The 27017-nt window shown below is 34.3% G+C and overlaps 2 protein-coding genes across 3 annotated transcripts in view; both read right to left on the bottom strand.

Moving 5' to 3' along the window:
* Positions 1 to 6001, bottom strand: part of LOC104882936 (cysteine-rich receptor-like protein kinase 25) — a 34806-nt gene extending 28805 nt beyond the window's left edge. The window contains exons 1-2 of one of the 2 annotated variants that reach the window (XM_010667360.4): positions 5008 to 6001; positions 4523 to 4660 (exon numbers count right to left, since the gene is read on the bottom strand). In XM_010667360.4, the coding sequence (XP_010665662.1) occupies positions 4523 to 4660; positions 5008 to 5806 (937 nt within the window). In that variant the 5' untranslated portion in view covers positions 5807 to 6001. The remainder of the gene's footprint in view (positions 1 to 4522; positions 4661 to 5007) is intronic. The other variant, XM_010667359.4, reaches the window with a different exon arrangement.
* Positions 6002 to 8989: 2988 nt separating this feature from the next.
* On the bottom strand, positions 8990 to 19579 carry LOC104882937 (MACPF domain-containing protein CAD1). The gene is made up of 6 exons (XM_010667362.4): positions 18933 to 19579; positions 13738 to 13973; positions 12700 to 12895; positions 12300 to 12483; positions 10894 to 11048; positions 8990 to 9772 (listed from the first exon to the last, which is right to left on the bottom strand). Exons 1-6 carry the CDS (start codon positions 19200 to 19202, stop codon positions 9134 to 9136), a joined length of 1680 nt encoding a protein of 559 aa, XP_010665664.1. The 5' UTR covers positions 19203 to 19579; the 3' UTR covers positions 8990 to 9133.
* Between the last annotated feature and the right edge of the window lie 7438 nt (positions 19580 to 27017).

Here is a 27017-nt window from a genome sequence, read left to right as displayed (position 1 = left end):
GATAGTGCACACTCCTCTAAACTACGTCGTTTTACCATTGTAGACTTTATGATTGTAAAAAATTTGTTGTTATTTGTTGTGTTAAATTTTGCAACTTCTTTTACCTTCAAAAAATATTTTTTTTGCAAAGATTCCTTTTTATAATTTAAATTTAAAAGGTATGTTATTTTATTTTAAGCACATATGTTCATTTGCTATATGTTCTTTTCATTATAACTTGTGTTCTATTATAAATATTATTGTATTTCATGTTTTGATGATGTCAAATAATTAGGTTGTTATATGATTTTATTTTGTAAAAAAATAACAAATCAAAAATAATGTTATGTATATATATATATATATATATATATATATATATTTCTTGTGGAGAAAGATTATTTATTTATTTAATCTAAGTCAAGATGTTAATTTTATACACTTTGAATTTTTATTATATGATATGTTTAATAGAGTTCTAATAACTTAGAATATTTTGGATAAAAAGCTTTGAAGGTTATTAGATCTTGTTGTTGTTGCTTTGCTATAAACTATAGGTTGAAATATCCGTGCCTACAAATAAGGGAAGTGGTGTGAGATTCTCTCAACAAACTCGCTGGTTGTTTGCACAACGGCTAGTGGAAGGTGGTTAGAAACTGTTGCACAAAACGTGGTGATAATGCAGCAAGTTCAACACCATGATTCCTAGATTTAAGCAAGCATACAACAAGGCTACAAATGTGGGAAGTAGCGCATAACAATCGGCAACAACCTGCGAGATATTTCCACTCACGATAGTGGGGTAAATAAATGTTGCTAAGATCGTGGGATATATGGCGCGAGATCATGGATCAAGAGTTCCTACATTTTAGCTGAAGAGAACGTGGATTTCCAGTTCAAGAATTATGACCGTTGCAGCAGCTATATATAGAGGAAGAATTGTTTGAAAAATAACAACTTTCAAACGTACAGAGTTTATCTTTACTAAGAAAGTTCTTATGTATTTTCTTCTTCTCCGTTAATCACATATCATTGTAATACTCTTAGTGTTTGGGTGAGTGAAAATTCTGAGAATATCCTTGTAATCAAAAGAGAGAGAAAGAAAGAGAGAAAAGAGAAGATTTCGAGTGAAGTCAAAGTCAGTGTCATCAATTTAGGGAAAATTGAGTGACTGGGAACAAGTTCCTAGAGAAACAGAGAAGGGTCCCTTAATGGGTTGTAAAAGAGAGTTTTTTGGCCTATTATAGTAACGAGAGTATTGAGTCAAAATTTCTCGTGGTCAAGATTTTTCTTCGTAGTGGGCCTAGGAAGTTTTCCTTGTAAAAATCTCATGTGCTTTTTCTCTTTTGTTTTTAATTTATTTTAATTTCGAAATCTTAATTCGAAAATTTTCCCTCAACAACAATCAACCCCTCCCCCCCCCCCCTCTTGTAGTTGATCTAGTGTTCATAATAGAATTGCAAACATAGATTTACATGTTCTTTAATTTTAAGTCGTGTGTTCTTTTTAAGCAGAAAAGTTGTTAAACAAAAGTTCATCTTCTTTTATATAAATAGTATGTTCTTTTTGGGTACACAATGAGCATTGTGCACCCTAATGCATAATCCATGCTTGCAAAAACATATTTTTCAAGTAACAGATTTACGCGAAGGATTTTCCATACGGCTCCTACTCTTACTTTGGAGATTTTACATTCTTAAATTGGTATTACTCTCACTCTTGCTATTCTCTTGTTAATTTCTTTTCTGGTTATATGCTTTGAATATTATATAGGATTCATTATACTTTCTCTTTTCATTAGTGAGTAGTTTATTTTCTAGGAATTTGAATAAATCTACATGTGTGACGGAGGATTAATGGACAGATGGAATTGCTAGAAGGTTCTTTTTACTACAATTTGTTGATTATTCTTGCATTTTTTGAATCTACATCAAGAAGTGAGATTTAGTATAGGCTCTCAACATAGGAAAAATGGCATATGATCATGCATGATCGACTTGGTAAGCTTTGAGGGGGGGGGGGGGATGTATGAAAGAAATCATAGTAGGCATAGTAGATTGACTCAATAGGTTGTTAGTATGTATCCCTAAAATCCCGAATTGCTTGCATAATGATTCATATTCCTAGGATTTTATTTTCTCACCTGGTCTTGTAATAGAACGTCTATTGCTAATTTAAAATTAGGTACTCTTTCCGGTTCTGAAAGATCCTCCTTGTTACTGTAACTACATATATCAAGGAGGATCAATTTGTGTGAGGTCTGAAGTGGGTAAAGTAGGAGAGAGAGAAATGGGTTAAGGAAAATAAACAAATAAAAAGGGGTTAAAGTAGGAGAGAGAAAGGGAGTAAAATTGAATTAATAGCATAATGGTGGACCATATAATAGGAACATGAGATCAGAGGGTAAAAAGGAGAAAAACTTGTTAAATAAGGAATAAAGTAAAAGATGGAAGATCTTTTGGAAACGCACTTAAACGGGAAGAGAGATGATCTTTAGGAAGGGAATGGGGTATTTAGAAAAGAACGCACATTTCTTAATATAATGACTAGTGTAATCTTTTTACAGATCAGTATAATTTATTCAATGATCAGTTTAATCTACTCGGTAATAACATTCTTTAACCCATTTAGTGTCTAGTTTAAACCGTTTGATAAGATTGTCGAGTTATTTTTTAAAAATTGTATGTTGTAGTTCGAGAATAAAAGGAAACAAAGGAAGGGACTAGGACGGTGTGTGATGTAAAAGGATAGTGTCGAGGTAGAATGAGATGAAATGGACTTGTTAGCAGAATGTATGCTTGGATTTGTTTAAAATTATGTTGAATTGATTACATTTGAATTGATTTGATTGAATGTAGTTTAATATGACTTCAATCCAACTTTTTTTTAGTCATATTATGTTTTAGTCATTATAATTCGACAATCTCCTTATGGTTCGACACTAATTTATATTACTCTTTTAAAACGATTTTTGTATTGAATGATTTTTGTATTGAAAATAAGCACATTATCCAGCGATAGGGAAAAGCCGACCCCTAATTTCTCATGCTTACACCTCTAATGACGCATGGATATCCTAGCTCACACTTGTGTCAAAACCTTCCCGTGGTCACATCTGCTTACCCGACTACGCAGGATAATCTGTAAGATTTAATATTGATATAGTATGTGATGGCATGTCATCCCCTTAAATCGTTGAATTGTTTGATAGAGGATTTAAACTCTATTATTATTGTAATAATGAAAAAATGCTTTCGGAAAACATAATTTACGGATTATTTAGCATGTTATATATTGTGGAAAACTGTTTATGCACCAATGTTTGTACTACTAAGTTGAATAGGACATCCCCTTCATATTTAATTTTGTAATGTTAATTTCTTTTATTATAATTAAATATATATTGTTATTAAACATGCATTTTTCTTCATGGAAATTAATTATCATATATAATCCATCTATTTTGTAGTGTGCAACCTATTCACCTTAAAAAAACATTTTAAGTTTAACAAGTTCAATAAAGTTCAAATAAATTACCCTATAAAATGGACTTCAATAAATTCAGATAAGTTAAGTACAAATAAATTCAGGTACATTTAATTCTAATAAGTTAATAAAAATTCAAGTGAACATAATGCACTTTTAAAGATCTACTCGGTTCTTGTAGATATCCACTTGAGGCAAATTGGAGAGAGTGTGTAAAAAGTTGGGTTTACTTGGTTTCTTTACTTTATTAATTAATTAATGAAGAGAAAAATTGAATTTATTATATTTTAAAAGAGATATCAAGAATGGAACAAAGAGAATGTGAGAAAAGGATAATTAAAGTATTGTTTTTATCATTTGCCAAAGAAAGAAAGAAAGAAGCACAATGTGAAATGGATTGAAAACAGAAAAAGTGTATAAATATTAAAAAATGGAGGGAATATTATATACTGACTCTTAGATTGTAATGACTACAATTTGAAGTATTTGATGAAAAAGAATGTTTTGATAAATATGAATTGACATATATAATTGACTAAGATAGACCGTCTTGTTAATTTCTCTGCAGATTTCAATTTATATGTATTTGTTATCAATTTAAGCATAATTGTTATCAGTTTTCACATATTTGCTATAGTTTATCCATATTTCATATTAGTTTATACATATTTCATATCAGTATTTCACGTTATATGTATTTGCTATCAATTTGTACATACTTTACACTCCCTTTATCTTTAAATAGATGTTTAGTTTTGACTTTTGCACTAGTCACATACCCTATTTTGACCATATATTTCGAGTTGTATAAAACTCAATGTTAGCATACGAGATGTTGTTGAGTTCATCTCAACTTCTTTTTGCAAAATTCATATCAATTTAACTATAATTAAATAATATAGAGATATTATTGATCACTCTTGTACATTGGCAAGTAATGTGCAAGTCAATAGAAGCGTCTACTTAAAAATATGGGCATTTCCTTAAAAGTTAATATCAATAAAAGTATGTCCAATATTAAAAGGCAGAAAGTTCCAGCTAAGAGTTGGATGATTACCATTTTGAAAGTCTCGTGAAGGGTATTTCCTTGCCTTTTTTTTGAGGAGATAAATGCCTGAGAGAATTAACATTCCCAAGATAGCTAACGGCACAATGATTGCAACGACCAATATCGTTGCGGATTTCTGCTTCTTTCCTACACAGGCAAATAGAAGAGGCACGATTTAAAGCTCTCTCTTTCCAAGATTGAATCAGGTATTTGGGAATTAGAATATTGATACATTTACCAAGTGAGTAACTACTCCTTTTGTCATACAATAGATCTTTATTTGCTTTTATACGATTTTTACAATAAATAAAATTAATCGTTTGTAATATATAAATTATACAAATTTAATATTTTAAAAGCACGATGAATATAGTAAGATGTAAAAACGATTATATTTTTATTTTTATTATATATTAATAATAATTTAAGATAATTTTACTTTAAAAATAGATAAAAAGTCTATTAAAGAATGGAGCGAGTAGCTGAGTACATACCTCTATACGCAAAGATTGCTATATTTGGAGGAGGAGCCAAGTCTTGCAAGGTACTAGTATCATAAAAGGGATAAATCTCGTACCTAAGAGTACAACTAGGCATTAACACAGCTCCTCCTCTCGAAGACATATTATAAATCCTAGATTTGGCAACACTGAAGCACTTGGTGCAATTTTCCTTGCTCAAATCGGGAGTGCATTGAACCAAAGTGAACAAATTCCTGTTCATGGGTGAATACCATGCCTCTTTAGTAGCATACATGTAACCGGAATTGTTCGAAGCTGCCATCAATATTACCTCATTTAACGTATCATTGAGACACTTAAACCAACTGCTTATGTTCGTCGTAATGTTGTTTATGTTGTACACCTCTTCGTGTGGATTTTCTTGGAAGACTGAAAAAAAGGACTCATTTGAGTAACGAAGCATGCACTGTTCCTTCCACAAAATAGCTTGTATTGCCCTTGGACACAAAAGTGGCAACTGCCTGCTAGCCATCTGTACACAATCGCGGCAATCGACCGAATCAAGGTCGCCTTGGCACATGGCAAGGCCGAAAGCAGAGTCATGATTTTGTGATTCTTGCTTGTGTGTAGTGAAACCATGTTTGGCTGTTGAAATTTGGGAGTCTAAAGTGGAGAATAGGTGGTTGAGATTGGTTTCGTATGAGCTACCAAGAGGATAAGTTGATGACAATGATGAGTTGTAGCATCTGGATATGTTGTAGTTTAATATTGGAGATGTAGCAATAGAAGTATCAAGCAAAAATAATTGCATAATAATCAAGATGGGTAACATGATGAGATGAACATATTTTAGTACCGAAATTTGTATTCAAGGAGTTGTGTCATTTCAGTTATTGAGTTTGTGAATGGTCAACTTTGGACATTTCCACTCATTTGTGAAATATATAAGTGGGTGAACTAAATTCCATGGACAGAATTTATGATAATGTCAAGGATTGCAGGCTATGGTCTAGGGACCAAATGAAACGTAGGTGGGATGTCAAATTCATGGAAAATTCAACGTATCTCATGGAAAATTCGACGTATCTCATGGAAAATTAGCTTGAATGTTATTATTCTTCTTGTTTACAGTTTGGACTCACTTGTATCTACAATCTTTTGTATTTTGGGTTTACAGCAATAATAGCTTGATTCAATATTCTGTTTTCGGTTTTATAACGTCTATTTTAAATTTAGTCTAGATCAATTTTTTATTTATAAACATATGTAAATGTGAGCGTGTATATTTATATATATGGTTGGGTTCTCATGAGAACCATCTTATATAAGAACATATTTATGAACATATTATTGAGGCTAATCTTGTTCATGTTATTTCAAATTTAAGTGATTTTAGTCCGTTTGATTAGTTCATTTGAGATTTCAAGTATACTTCAAACATTCATTTTAGAGTCAAAATATAGTCTTGGCTTAGAGTAATTAGATAAGATTATCTTTCCTATATCTACTTTTATCAAAATACTTGTTTTTGGCTTATAAACAATATAGATATATATAGTTAATAATGCCAGCTTGTTGTGGATGTGCTAAGGAAAGCAAGGGGACAAACGAGCTTATGGAAAATCCAAAAATAATAATAGACATTAGAAAGCTAGATTTGAAATCTACTCTTCTGTTTTTATTTTGATTCCACTTGTTTTTTTATTTTTTTTTTTTAACATCAAGAAAACTTGCATTAATTGAAGAAAGGAATTACAACCTAATGCTGCTACTACCACACATAACATAAGCAAACAAAACTAAAGGAGCTTCATTTGCTCTTACAGACTCTATTAAACAAAAGCAAACTATTACAAATCCCGTCCAACTTGCTCTTACAGACTCTATTAAACAAAAGCAAACTATTACAAATCCAGTCCAACGTAAACTTGCCACGAACGAATGTGGGTAATGAGGGGTTGAAACCTGATGAAAGATAAAACCGAGACGATCTGCAGAAATAGATTGCAACTCATCTAGTAGATGTCGATGCCTTCTAGACAAGAAATCCCAAGGCCCTTGAACGAAAATAGCTTCCTGGGATTCTACTGAGTGAAGTAAGAACGAAGTCACGTCCTTTGGTGACTTCAGACCCTGATAGGGTTTCAGGAGACTGAAACTCAAAATGCGTGGAGGTCGAAACTTGCCCCAAAATAAATTGGAGGGCCTCCCACAAGATGCATTTTTGAACTGTAATGACTCCGAAAGTCATTACATGAACTGGGGGTGAATTCCAACTAAGAAACTCACCCGAACTACGGATCCTAAGATCCAACCTAGCAATCTCTAAACCAACAGATCGAACCAGAACATTGTTAAACTAACAATCGCCTTTCGTTGAACCCAACACGCGAACCTTTACATAGGCATAGTTGAAACTGGATAACCCTAAACAACAGCTAAAACAAATAGCGTAAACACAACAAACCAACCAAACAACCAAAAGATGCAGAACACCACGCTTGGAATTACACCGTCCTACCTTCAAAAACATCACGTACCTTATGAAAGCTTCCTTGATAACCTAACCAAACTGAAAACAAACACAAGCAGGGAGTGGGGAAAGGGATATTACGATGGCATCGAACCTAAAACAAGGGGGGTGGGGAGGGGGACACTAAGACTAACCACCTTAACACTAGGACAGGGGAGCGGGAAGGGGAAACTCGGATCACAAAATTCTCGACAATCGAAAACTGGGGGAAGGGAAGGGGATACTTAAACTAAACCAGGGGGAAGGGGCAGGGGAAGACTTGACGCTTTAGGACTCTTAAACCTAGAAGCAACCGGAAACCAGGGAAGCAGGGGAACAAACCAGGGAAGGAGGACAAGAAGCCAGCGGCGCAGCCGACAAGAACACCGCGACCTTCGGCGACGCTCGACGTAGGCGGATACACCAGAACACGAACACCGCCTTCAACCTAAAACTACTTCAAACACAAACGAGGGAACAGCGACGGAAAAGGCAAAATAAAAAACGAGGAGACTCGCCGGAGATCCGCCGGAAACCTACGCGGCGCCGGATCTCCGGCGAGTTCTAGGTTTAGGGCGGTTTTTTTGTAGAGAGAGGGCAGAGGAAAAACTTAGAGAGAGAGTAAGCGAGAGTTAACAAAAAAGTGAGAACTAAATTCCACCTTATTCCGTGTAGAGTACTAGAAACTACTGTTTGTCAACGTACAAAATTGACAATCACCAATTATAATTGATTTTTATCTATAAAACTCTTTATCATCGATTACAAGATCCTTCAAAGATAATTACATGAAGGTAATTATTGTGTTTTTTTTATTCTTCCCAATTGTATTTTTCATCCATGATACTAATATAAGCGCTTTAGGTCCGTTGTCTCGATATGGTAATATTCCAACCATAATCGATTTTAAATGACTCAATTTCATTAAAGTCTGATGTAATAGTATTCAAGCTACTCAAGATAGGGAAAGGGGGAAGGGGCTCGACGGCCACCGTGCCAAGGCAGTGCAAGCGATCATCAATCCCCTTGGGGTTGAGGATGTCGCCTAGGGTTTCGCTGGGTATTTGGGGTTTGATAGAAAAGCGACTATATGCTACAATTCAGAGAAAACTATATTGGTATTAGTTATATCACCAACATTTATACAAGAAGTGCGACAAGTAAAGTTGAAAAAAACCTAGACAAATACACAACTCGAACCTACCACAAATTATTTATAGAAACTCCAATTTGATAAAATAACGTAGTCTTTAACATCTTTTGGAAACTTCAAATCGAAATATTTTAACCACAAAACAGCTCATCTACCTAGACTGGGAAGTCAAAAAGTTACAAGCTTGCATATGGATTCATGTACATCTTATTTGCACCAAGAAGCATTCGACAGCAATCCCCTATTCCCCTTTTCCCCTAAGAAACCCAGAACCAATAGAGATTCTAAAAAAACCAAACCCTAGGATAATATTATGACTACCATCTACATGGAAACTCTAAAAATCCAAATAAACTACAAAAAGCTTGACAATTGTGAAGGCAATATCACTTATTATGAATATACAATCAATCACATTCACTACATGACTACAAAAAATGATGGAGCTCCAGTTTGACTAAGTAATGAACAATCAACACAACAAATAAACTGTTTCAATAATTCAAAAGGGAATATTTTGCCCTCAAAACAATCTTCCCCTTGTCTACGCCGAGCTTTGCACCAGTTACTAACCAGTGACCTGGAGAATCTTGTGGCCCTTTTAACATCTCTGTTGAGTCAACTAGTTTTGCAAGCTTTGCCGCAGCACCAGTGCTGTCTAATCTCTTGTCATCTAGAGTTTGTTCAGTAGACAAAGTCCCATCTGCTCTATGCAAAGCAGTAAAGTTTGAAGGATTATGATCCCATACAGATCGCCTAATGGTGCAACCCGGTACCTTGGAAAACAGGAGTTTGAGATATAAAACACTTTTCGCACCAAAATCCCAAACTCCGAGCTGTGCTCCAGTTACAATATGTACACCAGAAAGATCAACTATGCAGGTTTCTCTATATTCTATTGGAGCAGTGCTTACATGAGAGAAGTGCTTCCATTTAATAGGTTCAAACCAACGGCTATCTTGCTCCTCTGGACCTTGCCATTTTTGTGCACCAATAGCCATATGGGAGTCCCAGTGTGGTTGGAGGATCTTCGGAAGTGAAACTAGGTGCTGGAGATGGATGGCTAGTCGATTTTGCTTGGCACCTTCCAGGCTAAGCCTGAGACCAGTTACTGGTTTACGCCCAACTGTCACCTGTTGAATTCCATCATAGATAGTTCACTCAGTGGAATATATAAAATAATAAGAGAAAGAGATGTAAAAGGAATACAAGGAACACCCAAGAGCAAACCCAATGGTCGCCCCAAAATACTTGGTCATTAATTATTTTATCCTCTCTTCCACCTCACTCATAACCAACTCATACTTTTCCCATGACCAAACTCACAATAGATGCCCGTCAATTTTTGGTCATCACACTCTCTACTACATTCATTCAAGGCAAAATAAAAATTAAAATAGTTATAAAACTCTGCCAGTCCTCTTCCACACAGCAGCCAACAGATGAAAATGCCCAGTTTCTTGTTGGGTCGCCATGAAGAACAGGGCATCAGTTTCTCTCCTTTATTGTTTTTGTCTGACCTAATTTTTTACTGTGTCTTATTCTACCTCTCCTAAAGCCCAAGTTCTGGTAAAAAGCTAGCAGTACTCTTATGTTGCCATTTTTCAAGCAAAACTTTAGGAAGAATCAAGAATAGAGACTAGAGAGATGGAATGAGTTCACCAGAAATCACCCAAAGAAAGACAGATGAAATGAGAGCACCAAAAACAGAGTCAAAAAAGGAGAGATGGAATGTCACTGGTCACATCTCATTTGAAAAAAGCTATTTTACTTGGAAACAAGTACTTATGTCATGCACAGATATATATGCCAAGTATGAGACTTGGCTAATTTATGGAAAATATTTATGATTGGCGCAAAATCGTGTCAATCTTTCATACCCATGTGGAAGTGCCCAGCATATGTACATTAGGTGAAGTGTCCAAATAACATAGGACAAAAGACCAAAGCAATCAATATTTTCAATTTCATACATTCTACACAAATACATGCTCTGTTTCTTTGGCAGTTTCAGGAAGGTCATTTTATTGTGCATTGATTTTACGATGCAGACATTGGCAACTCAACACTATTTATCCAACAGGCTACATAGCAAACGCCTGTCATCATACTATTTCCTGGTTCAGTGTGATTTCTTCTTTTCATGAGTTATAAATCTAATACTCTTCTCATCAGCAATAACTACAAGCAGAATACAACTAAACCCATATCTCAAGCAAGCCTCAAATTCTAGTAGAATGTCGATGATAGTCACCTGCTCAGGGCTGACATAAAGCTTGGGACCCATCAAGCTGAATTGAAGAGATTGACAAACCGGCTCTTTTCGTTGTAGATTGCTGTGTTCAGGTGCCCAAACTCGAGGTATTTGAAATTCTAAAAAGTACTGTAGATCTTCAAGAGGTGGCTTGTCTGGGAAAAAGCATTTCTAGATGTCAATAAAGTAGAATGCAGACCAGACTTTTCCCTTCCTTTTTAACCAGTACTAACTATAAAACAGATAATAAGAGCAATAACTATTACATGATCATGCAAATTAGATATTCTATATTTCTTTTGATCTCCTATTTTCAACAGGAATACGAAAATTAGATACTCTGGAGCTACCAGAAAACACATACTAAACACCAACATTAGACAACATGTAGCAATTTGTTGTCAAGAAGACTTAGAGCCCCAAGATAAATACATGGACTCCTAGATGTCCAAAAGTTGAAGAGAGATAATATGAGAAGGAAAAATAGAATAAAATGCCTCTAAACTTTCAATGAACTTTTGAAGTTGGATCTTCAAAGTGTCAGGCATGTATAAGGACATAATGATCCAAAAAAAAGCAAGCTTTATTTTGTGGGTGCATTCTTGTCTTCCAATTGAGAATTTAAATTTCATCCTTGATTTGGAAATGGTAATTACTTGGGTTTCTTAAAAGTCAATTTTTCTTCAAGAACAAAGAGGTCTTCTATGCAGTCTTCTTTTTCATTTTAAACCACCTTAGTTACCGGAAACATTGCCTATACTCCAGAATCCCAGACATATGCTCCTCATTGACTATAGATTAAGCAAGATAGTAATTGATGTGTTGGAATAATTGATCTAACAAAAAACCTTGTGTAACATATCAAAATATATAGATAAATTGAAGCTATGCAAATACAATTAAATGAAGAGCACTGTAGGCAAAAATGGTGGATAAATTGCATAGTAATCAATGTCTAAGCGTATTATTTATGACAATTCAACAATAAAAAGTAAGAACACATGTATGAGATAAAGCGAGTAAAGATTTGTTCACATAAGCCCCAATTTATCTGAAATTAGTTATGGGTTGCAAGTGAGACGGACTTCTAAGGACGTGTACAATAAGCAACTTCTCTGTATTAAGGTTGCAGCTAAGCCTTGGATGGTACAGTGAGGATCAATATCACATATGACGTTGTCAATACATTAGATACTTTCTCTTATGCAAAATTTGTTTTCCCCTGTAGATGACTGTTTACACATATGAGGACAATGAAACATAATGAAGAATACTTTAAGGGCAGTGTGGTAAATTGGTAATCCTATAAATTTTGAAGACTTAAAAAGATAATATATATATATATATATAAGAAATAGAAAATATGTGGAAAACTAAGGAGGTGTGACTTGTGAGGAGAACCTTACACTCCAAATACAGCTCAATAGCATGGGCTAAATGCTTTAGACCAGGTATTCCTTCAAGAAGAGATACAATAGGTTCAAATGTCATTTCGATTACATCTGGTGCTAAGTTTACACTCTCCGCCCACTTGATGGAACTCTGTTCAAGATCATCTCCTCCTCTCCTCCTAAAAATAACAGTAACATCCTGCAAGAGCATATTAACTTATCACATCCTGATATGTTTACAGACTTCACTTGAATAAGCTTACTCAGAGGGGCGAAGGAACCAATGAAACCTCCTCCCCTCTACTCAAAAGAGAGAAGAGAGAGAGAATTATCCCAGGAGTATAAAAGGGAGGGGGAGGGGCACTATTATATCTTACTGAAATTACTCTTTATTGAGCAAAGCAGCAATACTAGCCTTGTCCTTGTATTTCAGAGGGGAAGCATTAGGTTGGCCTCTCAAGTCTGTAAACCTCTGATCCCCAATGTCTTTCATATAATTCTCAATGTCTGATTCTGATAAAAGTGATGACTGGTCCTGCCGAACATAAACTACATCCCGCCCACCAATGGTTGTTGATTTAACAACATGCGTACCGAAATTTTCAATAAAACTGAAAAAAAGAAAACCCACATGAGTTATCATTGAGAAACCTCATCCCCAAATTTCTAATAACGAACAAAATATCTCAGCAGAATAGAAACCTGTCACAGTTTCTTGAAGCCAAACATTCTGAAAGATGATAAACTGATGCAAGCATAATTATATAAGAGATATCATAAATGTGTGCGTGTGTGCGTTTTCTGAAAGAAACGTATGTTGTTACTGAAAAGGTTGCTAAAAGACCAAAATCTCTTGAAAGTCTTTTACATATAATCATCTCCGTGCAACTAATAAGTATTAATCATCAGGTTTTATAATAGATATCAACCCCTTACGAGCACCCAGTTGGATGCCAGTTATGCCACTTATTCCTAGTGATACTCCTTTATTCACACCCCTTGCTACATTGAACACCATCTTGAAAAGAATGTTCCAAATATCAAGCAAAAGCAATGACCCCACATGTGTTTCCATTAATTGTCCCACCTTTCATTCGACTAGATATACTCCCAACTTTGACTTCCCATTATTGTTTAACAAAATTGGTCCTCATCAAAGAGTTTACCACTTTAGCAGGTCATCACAGGAATGTGTGATTATTCAATTTTTCTTTTTTTTAAATAATGTGTGATTATTCAATTAACTTTCCATGATTTTCCTTGAGATATAAGCATTAAAGTAAAAAGGTACACCAGCAATGCAAACATCGGGCTGTCAAAGTGTGAATCTTAGTTAGTTGTCATTATACTATTTCGGAAAAATAAGATATACCATAACAAAATCATGATGAATAAAATGGAGATCTGGAAAATATTACATGACATTAAAGTATTCGAAAACTTATAAACTTACCTTGCTAGAGCTGGAGGATCCCAGGAGTACGGAACAGCAGCTTTAATTTCATTCTTTAAAGCTAGTTGCGATTTTAATTGAAGTCTATATAAGGGTATGAAATAACCCAGCATTGCAAGGGATTTAGTAGCTGCTGCATCAGCTTGCCAACTTCCACTAAAATTGAACATCGCATTAAAGCTTCCCAGGGGGATGCTTCCAGATAACCCTGACTTCTTATTGAAATGTTCCGACATCTGAATGAAACCAAGTTTTTGTTACACATTAATTGCAGACCCAGGTAGCTGATAATAGCATTCTTGTATTTTATGTTGTGTATGAAGACTATATAAGGGTATGAAATAACCCAGAGCAACACAGATCTAAAGAAGATATTCAGATACCAAAATTTTCCATGCTAGAGTCCAAACTCCAAACTTTAAAGTAGAGCAAGCTAGACAAGGATCATAAGTTGTCAAATGATTAACTGCAGTTTTACTGATCCTTCTTGTAATAAAGAGGAGTTGGCAGATGAGAATACAGATGATCAAGTGCAGTCTTCACTACTATTCATCCAGGAATTACTTGAACTTGCAATTGTTACCGAGTCAGCAGTAGGTTTATATCCATGATAATTGAAAAGGACAGAGACCTAGAATGGTTGTCTTTACTTATAATTTCTTTTAGCAATATTGAGATATAATCAAGGAAGACTTTTTTGCAGCTGTGAATCATTTCTGAGTACTGGTACTATGCTTGAAGAAGTCAAAGTTACAATTCTCACCCAAACTCCAATTAATCATGTTCCGTTGACAGAGTTCTTGTGGGGTGTTTTATATGATTACAATAATGCAACTATACAAGCGAACAGGATTGAAAGGGTGTTGCCCAGGATAATGACGGTCGTCGGTCCTGTGCTAACAGCCATTATAGAACGGAGTATTAAAGATCATAATGCTCTAATGGCCTAAGAACCTGTGAAGTCTTGTGGAAGGACAAGCATATCTATGAGGCAACAATTAGAGTGGAGCTGAAATGGCTTATGATACCCTTCGGTACTCTTGGAGCAACTGTTAATAGTTTTGGGCTCCCGTTCAGCTCACTTGTTACATTGCAAAATACAAATTTGTTCACCGATGATCCTATATTTCCTCTTCTAGAATAAAGGGAATGAGACATGGTGATTCCTTTTGTTTTCCTTGGGATGAGGTACCTTACTAAAAGGAATAGATATAATGACAAGAGATTTGAACTTCAATATGCAGCCAAGATATGAAAAAGTAGATCTTTCTTGCTCATGATGCAATCATTAAGGGCTGATGTTAGTTGCTTCGAGTTGATCATGAGCTTTCTAAATTATTTCAGTTACTAACAGGATTGGCTAAGGCTCTGACTCTAATACTTTTGAAAAAGGAGTGTCTCCAGTATGTAGTGACTAAAAGAGGCTGAAGAGTGCTATCATATTCCATATGTTCAACTTCCTCTAAAAACATAGAGAACCTTTGCCAGATAAGACACTACAAAACAAACACTATCGAAGCTTGATTGAAAAAATCGTGACATTATGTTGAAAGACTGGTCTTTCTACTCCATTAACCCATGCAGGCAGGGTTCAAGCACAATGATGCCAAAGAAGGTGATATGTAGATTCATTCCCATTGCTTTTACGCGAGAAAGGGGAAAAAACCAATTAAATGGAAAAAATAAAAAAGAGTCCGTTGATGAATTTACCCATCTCCGAAGTATCTATTATTTCACAATAAAATACCTTGTTTTGACTGTATCGCACGATGTATCATTTGATGACCCAAGAAACCCTCTGTTTCTACTTCTGTTTTTGGTCTAAATTGAAATGGAAGAATTCCAAGGACATATAGAACTAGATAGGTCTTGCCACCATTTCAAAAACGAAAAACGCTTTTCGCTCCTCTCACATCCTTTCGAGCTCTTTTAGATCCTCGAGACAGAAGCAAGAAATGGGAGAAATGAAAACAAAAGGGAGCCGTTTTTTATGGCTTTTCAAATATATTGGAGTCGGGTCTTTTTCTTACCAAAGTATTTATTTGAAAAATGGCCATGTAGCAAGTTTTTTGTTGGGTGGGAGAGGGCTTGGGTGCGGGGTATTTAATAAGGTGTCCTTGTGTTTAAAACTTGTCCACATGATGGATAATTGTCTCTAAGATGTACATGGTCCCTTTTAGTAATAACCAGATTCAAGTGTTATTCTTTAATTAACTTCGTCCCTTAGGTTAGTTCACTTTTGCACATTAAACATAAAGAAATTCTCTATCCTCTGTCTCCTATACGGTAAAGAGCTCACTCCAACCACAGAAAGGCAAAAGTACAATTAATAATGGATGAATGTCAAAACAATAAATTGATGGGATACTGAAAAGCACCAAGAGCCAACTAATATTTCTCATATGCCAGGTAGAGAAAGACTGATGGTGTTCAAGCCTTCAAGGGGTTTAGTCAACAAAAAAAGAGACGCTTTCTAAAGAACGTCAATGGAAGGTTACCATGTGGATGGTTGTGATTTGCGAGAGCTGAAAAGCACCATTTGAAATTAATAAACATGGCCCACTTAACAAAACAATCTATAGAACAAGGGCACCCTATAGAATTTCACTTTCTTATAAAACTAAAGGGACGAACAGAAACTTTAACTTCAAGGCAAGCTCCTTTATTTAGTAGGGATAATGTGCAACCCACTACATCTCGGGAAGTTCGAGAATTTAATATGCGACCCTTTAGGGTGAGTTCATGTTTTGCCATTCTGCATTTCAAAGAGAAATTGTGGGCCAATGAGTCCATGCTTACTATTTCAGGAGTGTTGGCTGATGTGATTCTTCATATTCTTCCCAGGTAACATAGGCAGCAAAGGGAATATTTTGAATAGAGGATATTGAGCATCTGAATCTGACAAGGAAGGATACATACATATTTAGAACTTAACGCACGAGCCTTTTATACTGAACAATTTATTTGCTATTGGTTGCAATGGGCCCTGACAAGGGAAAAGCCCTCCCTCTGGAAGGCACTATAGACTTCAGAATAGGCAGCTAACTTAAGATAGGCTGTACTGTACACAGTTGATATAAAGATTTTTTCTCAGATATTAACTTATATGAGCAATGACTGAAAACTCCTGATCATAGATTCTTTAGATGCCCATAAATAGCTGAGCTGAGGTATAAGCTTTGTAAATGGGTGCACATCCTTTCGGTTGGCAGTGATGAAATCACTACAACATCATACTCTACAGGTCTGCAGACCATCTGCAGAGAAGTACTGAAACGCTTACTTGTAAACCTTTGCTTTCAACAGCCATGAAAGTTGTTAGGGTCACTGTCAAATTACATATTGGCCAGCAATAATGACGTGGACCATACATAAGAAACAAAAATAAGGAACACACAAGAAGAATTAATGTTGAGACGCGATAAATAGGGGAAAAATCACCAAGAAAGAATGCACTAGATTTTTTTAGAAATGTGTATGATATGGAGACTTACAAGGCTTCCGAGATATCTCTGATGTAAACTAATCACCCTAGAACTCGGATACCACTTGAGCACACATGAGTCCCTTGGCACTAGCCTTAACCCATATTTCACGCAAACATTTACATTTTGGCTTACTCACCACACAATTGATCCATCCCATAACATGTATTTATAGTCAAATAGGAATAACCTAATCGTAACAGGAATATACAACTAGATCCCCAAGCTAACAATAGTCCTAGATAAAATAAAATACATGCCAAGATATATGTTGATTTCTAAACAAAATCCTACTAGACTTAGGAATACGTTCGCTCGAGCAAATGTAAGCCTATATGCTCGGTGTTGGTATGCTCTATAGTCAATACACTCGCTCAAGGCCATGCACGCTATCCGCTCAATCAAACAATGAAGGCAAATTTTGGCCTAATAATATGCTTGGTATGGTTGGATACTTGCCACATCATGGAAGATCATTACATCCCAAAATAGGAGAAATGCTAACTTTAATTAAGGAAAAGTTCCAGCATTAATTAGTGTTAAGTTTTAGAGAATTGAAGTTAAGCTTTAACATCCTGAATTTATTAGGATGTTGTCTACTAAGGAAGACTTGGAGAAAAATCAAAGAATGTGTTTCTCTAGAAAATGAACAGCCTGGCTACATTATCTTTTGGGTTTAATAAGAAGATTCTCAACAGAGACTAGATACTTTACTCTAACTCTTGTATCCATACTATATAGAAGCGCTATGGATACTGCAATAAACTTCCTAATTTTCTTGAATTCAGAGTTCAGTTGCTGATGTGGCAACATATTTAGAATTCTCCAGGCTATAGATAGATTCCTATTCTTTAAATCAAAATTCATGACATCCACTTACTAATCTGAATCTGTTGCAATCTAGGAGAAGTTTGTCCAAGTGCAGCAGGAATAGAAAGAACAAAGAGAACTCTTTCAACACCTAAATATGAAACTAATTACTTTCGACAGAATCAGAAACACAATGGTGATTGGTCCAAATCCAACAGCTGCAGCTAGAATAAAAGGGAACACTTTTGTGATGAGCACCATGTGGTTAAGTCGCTCATTGGATATTGCTTAACCTTCAAGGGCGTAAATAATGTGTGAAATGAAATGCCTCGTCTGCCAACTCTACTACTCCTCGAAAGTTAACTTATAGCATACCATAATTACTAGAAACACATATGAACATTCAATTCTATGATACTACACTTCCTAATTGCTAGATTTCCTCACCTAGTGTGATTTATAGAAATTAAGGACAACCTTCCACAATCAATCAATCAACCACCTCAAAACTAAACTTCCAGTACCTTTTATACCTCATATCATATCTCATCTATGACTAATTCAAGTGCACAATACCAAAATTCAAGAAATCTAATCTCCCTATGTCAAAACAAAGAACACAAACTAACAAAAACCCTAAGCAAGAAAATAATCCAGCAATATAGCCACTAACAAGCAAAAATAATAACCCCCTCCCCCAACCAACCACCACCAACCCAAAAAAAAAAAAACCCCTTTGAGCAAATTACCAAGAAGAGCTCAAGAAAACAAAATTTTCATAAATACCCAGATAATAATTGCAGCAAAAAAAAAAAAGCAAAAATCAAACACAAAAAGAACAATGCATTGATTTATAAATCATTAAAAGCAGTAAAAAAAAATTAGATACAAGTATATCACCTGATGAAAGTTCCAAACAGATGTAGCTTCCCAAGACTTGTTCCCATGAGAACATTCAATATCAACAGAAACATTAGGAAGAACAACATCATTCGAGATAACAATATCTCTAATATGATCTTCATCTATATGAATTAAACGAGACCCAGGTGCTCCTTTGCAGTATAACAACCTTATATCAGATGTAACATCAAATCCCCTACCAACTGCTTGAATTGCATTGCTTAATGTGGTCAATAAAGCATCAGATTTTGTTGATGATTCTGCCATTACAGAGAAATAAATTCACAAAATTTAAGCAGATATTCTCGAGTTGCAAGTTGCAACAACAACAATAACAAAAAGTTCTGTTTGATTTACAAAGTTCCAATTTTTATGGGTTGCAAATTGCAACTTTTCAAGTAGCACAGCTTTACTTCTGGGTGTTTTTTTTTTTTGCCCTTTTTTTTTCTTGGGATGTTTGTTTGATTGGGTTATTTTATGGGTGGGGCAGGTTAGACTTTTGAAGGATGAAATTAATTGTCCAAAAAGTGTGAGCTTTTGACTGTAATAATATTAGGTTTGATGGCTACTCAAACGCGTTTTTAGTGAATGTGAAGTGGAAGATTCTGGGTTGACTGGTCTTCTTCTTCTTAAAAAAAATTCAAATCTTCAATGTTCAATCTTTTCATATATTCCGCCATTTCTTTTTCAATGTGAACTCTTCCGATAAGCTTTTAAATTTAGTCTCGATTTAGGCTATATTTAGTTCACCTTATTTTTGCTTATTTAAGATCAGATCAGATCAGATCATATCAGTTCAGATCATATCAGTTCAGATCATTCTTATATTTAAAAATTATTATTACTATTATATATCTTTCATTACATATTAGTAAAAATTATAATAATTGAATATTAATAAAGTACTCATTGAGATGAATCAAACAAGACCCCACATGACTATATTTTTTTGTTATATATTGAGAAAAATCTAAAAGATAAGATCTTGTAATCAGATCAGATCAGATCAGATCAGAAAAAATAAGTTCAGATCAGATCAGAAAAAATAAGTTCAGATCAGAAAATATCAGGTGAACTAAACATAGTGGTGTCAAAACAGATTCTCAAACAGATTTTGGGTATATTCACGGCGAACCAGGTCAGATCCGTACGAGTTCTGACAGTCGATGCCCCTAATCGTGATTGGTCAGGTTTTGTTCAACTAAATTGATCACATTTGAATTATGAGATTGTCGGGTGTCAGACATGTCTGAGCGTTCCATTTACAAGTTGATTCATTCCCGGGTGTGATCACCGATGCACATTTTTCAACCAGATTTGTGCAGGTTGTATTTGAGTTTCATGTATGCTTGGGTAGAGTCAAGTGTATTCGGGTTGAATCACTAATGACCTTAGTTCGATTATTGTGAAGCATCAGATCCATTCGCTATTGAACGTCCATTCAACTTCGATTAACTCCCGGCCGGGTCATTTTGATTTTGTTGCGGATTTTGTAAACGACTTATATCATTACAAGTATTGTGATCGGCATATATAGTGTATGTGTGTGCGATAAATATATGGATGATAACGAAAAATTAATAAAAAACCTTATATTATTTACCGTGATGTTTAGTGTATTATCTTAGTCAATTCTTATTTCGACTAATCAACTGTTAAAAACCACTCTAATGAGTAAAGGAGTAGAACGAGTCTTCGTATGTTCTAATATTATATAACCAACGACAATAATAACGAGTAGACGATCAATTACAAGGTTTATATATTTGATTTTATTATTATAAGCATTATGATTGATATATAATTTTGTAAATAATTGTGATGATAATGAATAGTAATAATAATAATAATAATAATAATAATTATTATTATTATTATTATTATTATTATTATTATTATTATTATTATAAACATAAAATGATGATGATAATAATAATAATAACAATAATAATAGTAATAATAATAATAATAATAATAATAATAATAATAATAATAATAATAATAATAATAATAATAATGATGATGATAATAATAGTAACCATGTTAACAATAACAATAGTAATATAAATAAGAACATGAATACTAACAATACCAATAATAATACAAATACTAACAGTCATAGTAGCAACAATGCTAATAATAGCAATAACAATAATAAACATAACGAGATATATGTGTATTATGTTGTGACTATATATGATATAGTATAAACAAACTATTTTATCAATATGTTTAATCATTTTGTAGTAGATTGGTATGAAAATAGTTGTAAAACCACTTTAATATTGTATTGATTATAAATTAGAACGACGACTCTTGATATGTTATACTCCCTCCGTTTCCTAAAGATCTTCCCACTTACTGTTCCTACAGATACCAAGGAAAATCAAGTTGTGTGGGGGCATGATGTGAGTAAAGTAGGAGAGAGAAAGGGGTTAAGATAAATAAACAAATAAAAATGGGTTAAAGTAGGAGAGAGAAAGGGAGTAAAATTGAATTAATAATGTAACGGTGGATCATATGATAGTGACATGAGAGGGTAAATAGGGAAATTTGTTTTGCCAAATAAGGAATAAAGCAAAATAGGGAAGATCTTTTGGAAACACCCTTAAACGGAAAGAGGGAAGATCTTTAGGAAACGGAGGGAGTAATATTATACAAATGAGAATCATATGTTTACAACGACGGTTCATATGAGGCCTAAGTGATTATAACTAGGGTTCATATACATTACAATCTGAACCGTTAATTTAATTTAGACCTTTAATCTTGATCGTTGATGCAATAACAATAGAATCCAACTGTCCACCATTCATTCTATCCTCGGATATAATCTAAGCCGTTAAATCAAATCCAACGGTTGAAAAACTACCCCCAAATCATTCTCGCTTATAAAAACTAACTCTAACTTATTAAAAAGTAAAGTCAATAAGTTAATTGTTAATATGTAACAACCATAAGTAAATAGGTTAACAAGTACTTAGATAGTCACTTGTTAACAACCATATGATAACTGAACATTAATTAGTTACTCTCTTAGACTTATAATAACTCAGTAACTCTTTGAATAATTAATTATTACCAAGTTCATAAATAATTATTAATATATTGATAAATTGATATGACATTGAATCATAATATAAGATTATTTAAGTTGTTCGTTTAAGTTAAATTTACTACGAAACTCAAATCATCTAATTATTGAAAAAAGTTGTTATTAGATACACTAGTAGAATAAATGCTTATTGTTGCAGTCATTAAGTGGCATATTGCGGTTGTTTTAGCTGCGCAGCAATTAAGGGGGCAGCAATAGGTAATTAACCTATTGCTGCGATCAAAAACCGCAGCAATATGTCAAGCTATTGCTGCAATTCCTAGCCAAACCGCAGCAACATTTTTATTTATTATTAAAAAAAGTATAACGTATTGCTGCGGTTTTGGGCCAAAACCGCAGCAATATGTCAGCAATAGGTGCTGGTAATCAATTTTTTTTTTTTTTTTTTTTTTTTGCATTTTGCAATCAAATTTGAAAGATTAAAACCAAACAACTAGCTCATCCACTATCCACTAAATTCGTATATGAACTGAAGATGAAATAACATATTAATCTCAAAAAAAATTGTTTGTTATTCTCAATAACTAGAATAATGAGCGAAGTTCTTTCCTTGATCAGAAATATCTAGAAACACATATTTTAAGTCGTTTCATCAACTAAAGTTTCAAAATATACACAAGGAAAGATGAATAAAACTTTAAGAAAAGAAAAAAAAATAGAAGAGCGCATGATAACAAATGGTATCTCCGATATGTTGCAGAAAAGATCTAGAGTAGAATCATGTTAAAACACACAAGTATTATGATTTGTCACACAATATATTTTGCATGATAATACAAGATTAAATTTTGAGAACAAATTAGAAAGAGCATGTATGTTGTGAACCAAGGCCAATTTCTCACTTTTCACTTTCCATTTTTCAGTTACAAGTTCAAGCTACATTGATAACTAGAGGTACCCTTTTCTGCATCAACCAACTCGAAATTTCAGAACTTAAAAAAACGTTGACACCGGCGACCCACACCGGCAATAACCGAGAGAGTGTTGAGTAACGAACGGTCGAGGCGACCTTGCGAATTTGGCGACCGATCCACGCACGAGAGAGAGTGTTGAGGAACGAACGAACAACTAACGGTCGACGGCGACCTTGCGAATCTGGCGAGTGACCCACTGTAACACCCCAAAACTTTGGTTTCAAATTTTATAAAATATCCTCTTTTCATTAAAATATCTGACCAAACCTTTAGGGTGTTACCGCCGCATCTATTGTTCAAAATAAATGCAAGGCTAATTATTAGAAATAAAAATTTAACTCACAACCAAAGTATCAAAATAAACCAAACTAAGTTGTCTACTTTAAACCAAACCAAAACTAAACAATCTCAAATGACGGTACTGTTATTAAACTAGGTGAACTTAAAAACTATAAATTCACTCATTCCTGCAACGTAGTCCCTTTCACCAACCTGCACAATATAAATATGGAACAGAACAAAGAAAACAAAAACACAAAAATTAGCGAAAGCTAAGTAATTACAACTCCATCCCGTAAAATAATAACAATAATAATAGTTATATTTTAAAAATAATTTTTATAGCATAATACAGACAAATATAACGTAATATAGACAAGTATAACATAATACATACAAGTATATAATATGATTAACCATTTCAATATCGTTTTGCAGAACGTTCCTAGTGTGCACACCCCTCACTAATCTAATGGGTATCCGCAATGCGCACCAATAGTATTAGGAGGAAGACAATAAAGAGTTGTAACAGAATAAAATAAGGTACTGTTCATCACCTATGGAGGATCCAAGTCCACAGGATAATTCCCTCAATATTATTTCCACTTTACGTGATTAATATATTTTAATAGTTATGGCACATCAAATATCACATTAACATTAACATGAACGTCTTTAGTTCAAATAATATTTTTCACAACTTAGCCACTTAATAAAATTATAATAATCAACGTACATAATTCATATTAATCAATATATCCATCATTAGAGCCTCATAGAGTCACAATATATATATATCAACTTATAATGCCATTCGTTACATCATTAACACACTAGTTATACCCATTAAGTACATTATCAATATTAGTATAATTTTAATACGATGGTATAATTAGGTACATTATAAGTCCAAATTCATAACAACGATACCAGTAGATACATATATATTATACGCATATAATAGTACTATAGTAATAATAATAATAATTTTAGTCACATAAAGTACTATACTATTCCTGTCACATAATATACATCTAACATAAACATCGAATCACATAACCACATGTATTACACATAGCACATACAATTCCTAACGGGATTATAGTTGTTGATGGACATTGTGAATTACCTCGAACGCGTCCCAAATATAACAATATCAACTAAAAGTCGCCTTCTACGAAGTTTCCGTCTACAACAAATAATATTACCTATAATTAGTCACTTAATATAATATCCCACAAATAAAAGTAAAAGTTTAAAACTTTAATAATAGTTATTAATCGAAGTCAAATAGTCAAATCTGAGATAAATAAGGTCACTTGCAAGGTTAAAAGAATTAATAAAGAAAATCATTGGAATCCTTTTCTTTTTGTAACTTCTCGTGACTATTGTCACTGTAGTCTGTACATTATGTACTTAGTGCATTAAAGACAATTAGGAAAAAGGAACCTGCTTTTCTTTTTTTTAAAAAAAAAAAATTGTAAAAAATTAAGGTAAAGATGGGGAATTGGGAACTTAAAGTTCCTGTAGAAAAAAAAAAGAACACGGGACTACAGAGGGGAAAAGAAAACAGAGCACAACGAAGAAGGAGAACAAGGAAGAAGAAAAAGGAAAGCAGAAGAAGAAGACTAGCGCCGCATTCCGGCCAAGTCGTCGGAGTCGTGTTGTCGGGTTTAAAATATTTTTTTTTTTCTGGTTGAAACCTTCGAAAACAACAATGGTGGATTCTAGATCTGAAATTTAGAACTTACTAAAAGAGATGAAGAAAGTGAATTACGTGAGAGTTTTTGGGTGTTTGGGGATATATATATGTATGTAAATCTAGGGTTTCACTAAAAGATAAGTATTTAAAAAAAAAAATCTAATCATTTTCCAAAACCAACTCAAATTATAATTTTAGAATTTTCTTTTCTCTCTATATTTCTATTTGAACGAAAAAAATCTGATTTCAAATTTTTTTTTTTAAGGATAAAAATCTGATTTAATAAATAAAATAGTTTCATAAAAATCTGATTTATTATGATTTTACTTATTTTTCAGAATTTTATATTTATAAAATCTTATTATAACAAAATAAATTTTATAAAATAGTTATAAAATTTGGGATATTACATCTACTCTCCCTTAAAAGAAAGTTCGTCCTCGAACTTTAACGTTATCGCTCGCAATAATATGCAAACAAAAAGTTAGTATCACATTCTACCCCCCTTAAAGAGTTTCGTCCCCGAAACTCAAGCGTACCTGCTGAAAAAGTTCCGGATATCGGTTTTTCATATCACCTTAATTCGGCTTCCCATGTAGCCTCTTCAGAAGTTTGACTTGACCATAACACCTTGACTAGTTTTACCGCCTTGTTCCGGTACTTCTCTTTTTGGTGTCAAAGATTCTAACTGGGCGTTGTTCAAAAGATAAGGTCTCATTTATTTCAATGGTTTTAGGTTGAATGATACGGATAGGATCATGGACATATTTTCGAAGTTGAGACACATGAAAGACATTATGAACATGAGCTAACTCCATTGGTAAGGCTAATTTATAAGCTACTTCCCCAATTCTCTCCAAGATCTCATATGGTCTAATGTAACGCATGCTGACTTTCTTTTCCTAACTTTTCAACGGATAAACTAGCTATGAAAGAACGAAACGCCCCAGAATCAAAAAGCAAGTAAGCAGGGTTAGAGTTTACGAGGAAAGTACCCGTCACAACATTGGCGTTGGTGTCTGCTTCATTCTGGTTCATAATATAGATTCTTCCATTGTTGCCTCGAGCGCCATTTCCATTGCCATTCTGATTGTTGTTTCCTCCATTTGCTCGATTGTTATTCTGACCATTATGCTGAGTATCATTCCCACCTTGAGCATTCGAAGCCTGACCTTGGGAGTTGTTATTGTTATAGGGCGGTTGTTGTTGTTCTGGTTCTGATTAGGTCCATGACCATTCTTATTCCCCTCATTGTTCCCATTTTGTCCATTATTCTGACGCTTGGGACACTGATTAGCCTTATGTCCTTTCTCTCCCCAAGCATAGCAAGTTATTGGTCTCCTTGACAGGTAAATCCTGGGTGGCTTTTGTTACACTTCCTACAAGTAGGATTTTGGGTATGGGATTCTTGCTGGTTTGATCTCTCCTGACTTTGGTAATTGCTACGGTTCCCTAGATAATTACCACCACCATTAGTGTGATTATTGCCCCCATTACTATTGTTACCCCCATATCGAGGTTTCTTGTCATTCCCATGGTCATTTTGATTGTTAGGTGGATCTTTTCTCTTATTCCTCCCCATAACTTCCTCTTCACGCCTCAAAATCCTCTCAATATTAGAAGCCTTAGCATAAGCCTCTGAAAAGTTGCAGAAGTTGCTCCCCCAAGTCTGGTCTGAATTCTAAATGCTAACCCATCCTCAAACTTTTGAGCCTTGCTCTCTCATTGGCACAACATTAGGGCAAAATCTAGCTAATCATTGAACTTTTGGGCATACTCTTGCACAGACATAGTACCTCCCTGGTTAAATCTAGTGAACTCATTGTATTTCTGCCTCCTAATATGTTCAGGGAAAAATCTATCCTTAATAGCAACCTTAAAAGCATTCCAATTAAAGTTTTCCTGAGCTCTAACAATAGGTCCTTGACTCTCCCACCAAGTGTCTGCATCCTCCCTCAAATAAAAGGTAGCTTGGTCTACTTTTTGAGCTTCAGGTGTCCCAGTAGCAGTGAATAACTTATCAAATCTCTTAGCCAGTTCTATAAGAGTAAGGGGTCTTCCTTTCCTACAAA

The sequence above is a fragment of the Beta vulgaris genome, chromosome 8, assembly GCF_026745355.1.
Source record: "Beta vulgaris subsp. vulgaris cultivar EL10 chromosome 8, EL10.2, whole genome shotgun sequence".
In the NCBI taxonomy this organism is placed as follows: Eukaryota; Viridiplantae; Streptophyta; class Magnoliopsida; order Caryophyllales; family Amaranthaceae; genus Beta; species Beta vulgaris.
The sequence above is the reverse complement of the archived record's forward strand: the minus strand, read 5'-3'. Positions and strand labels throughout refer to the sequence as shown.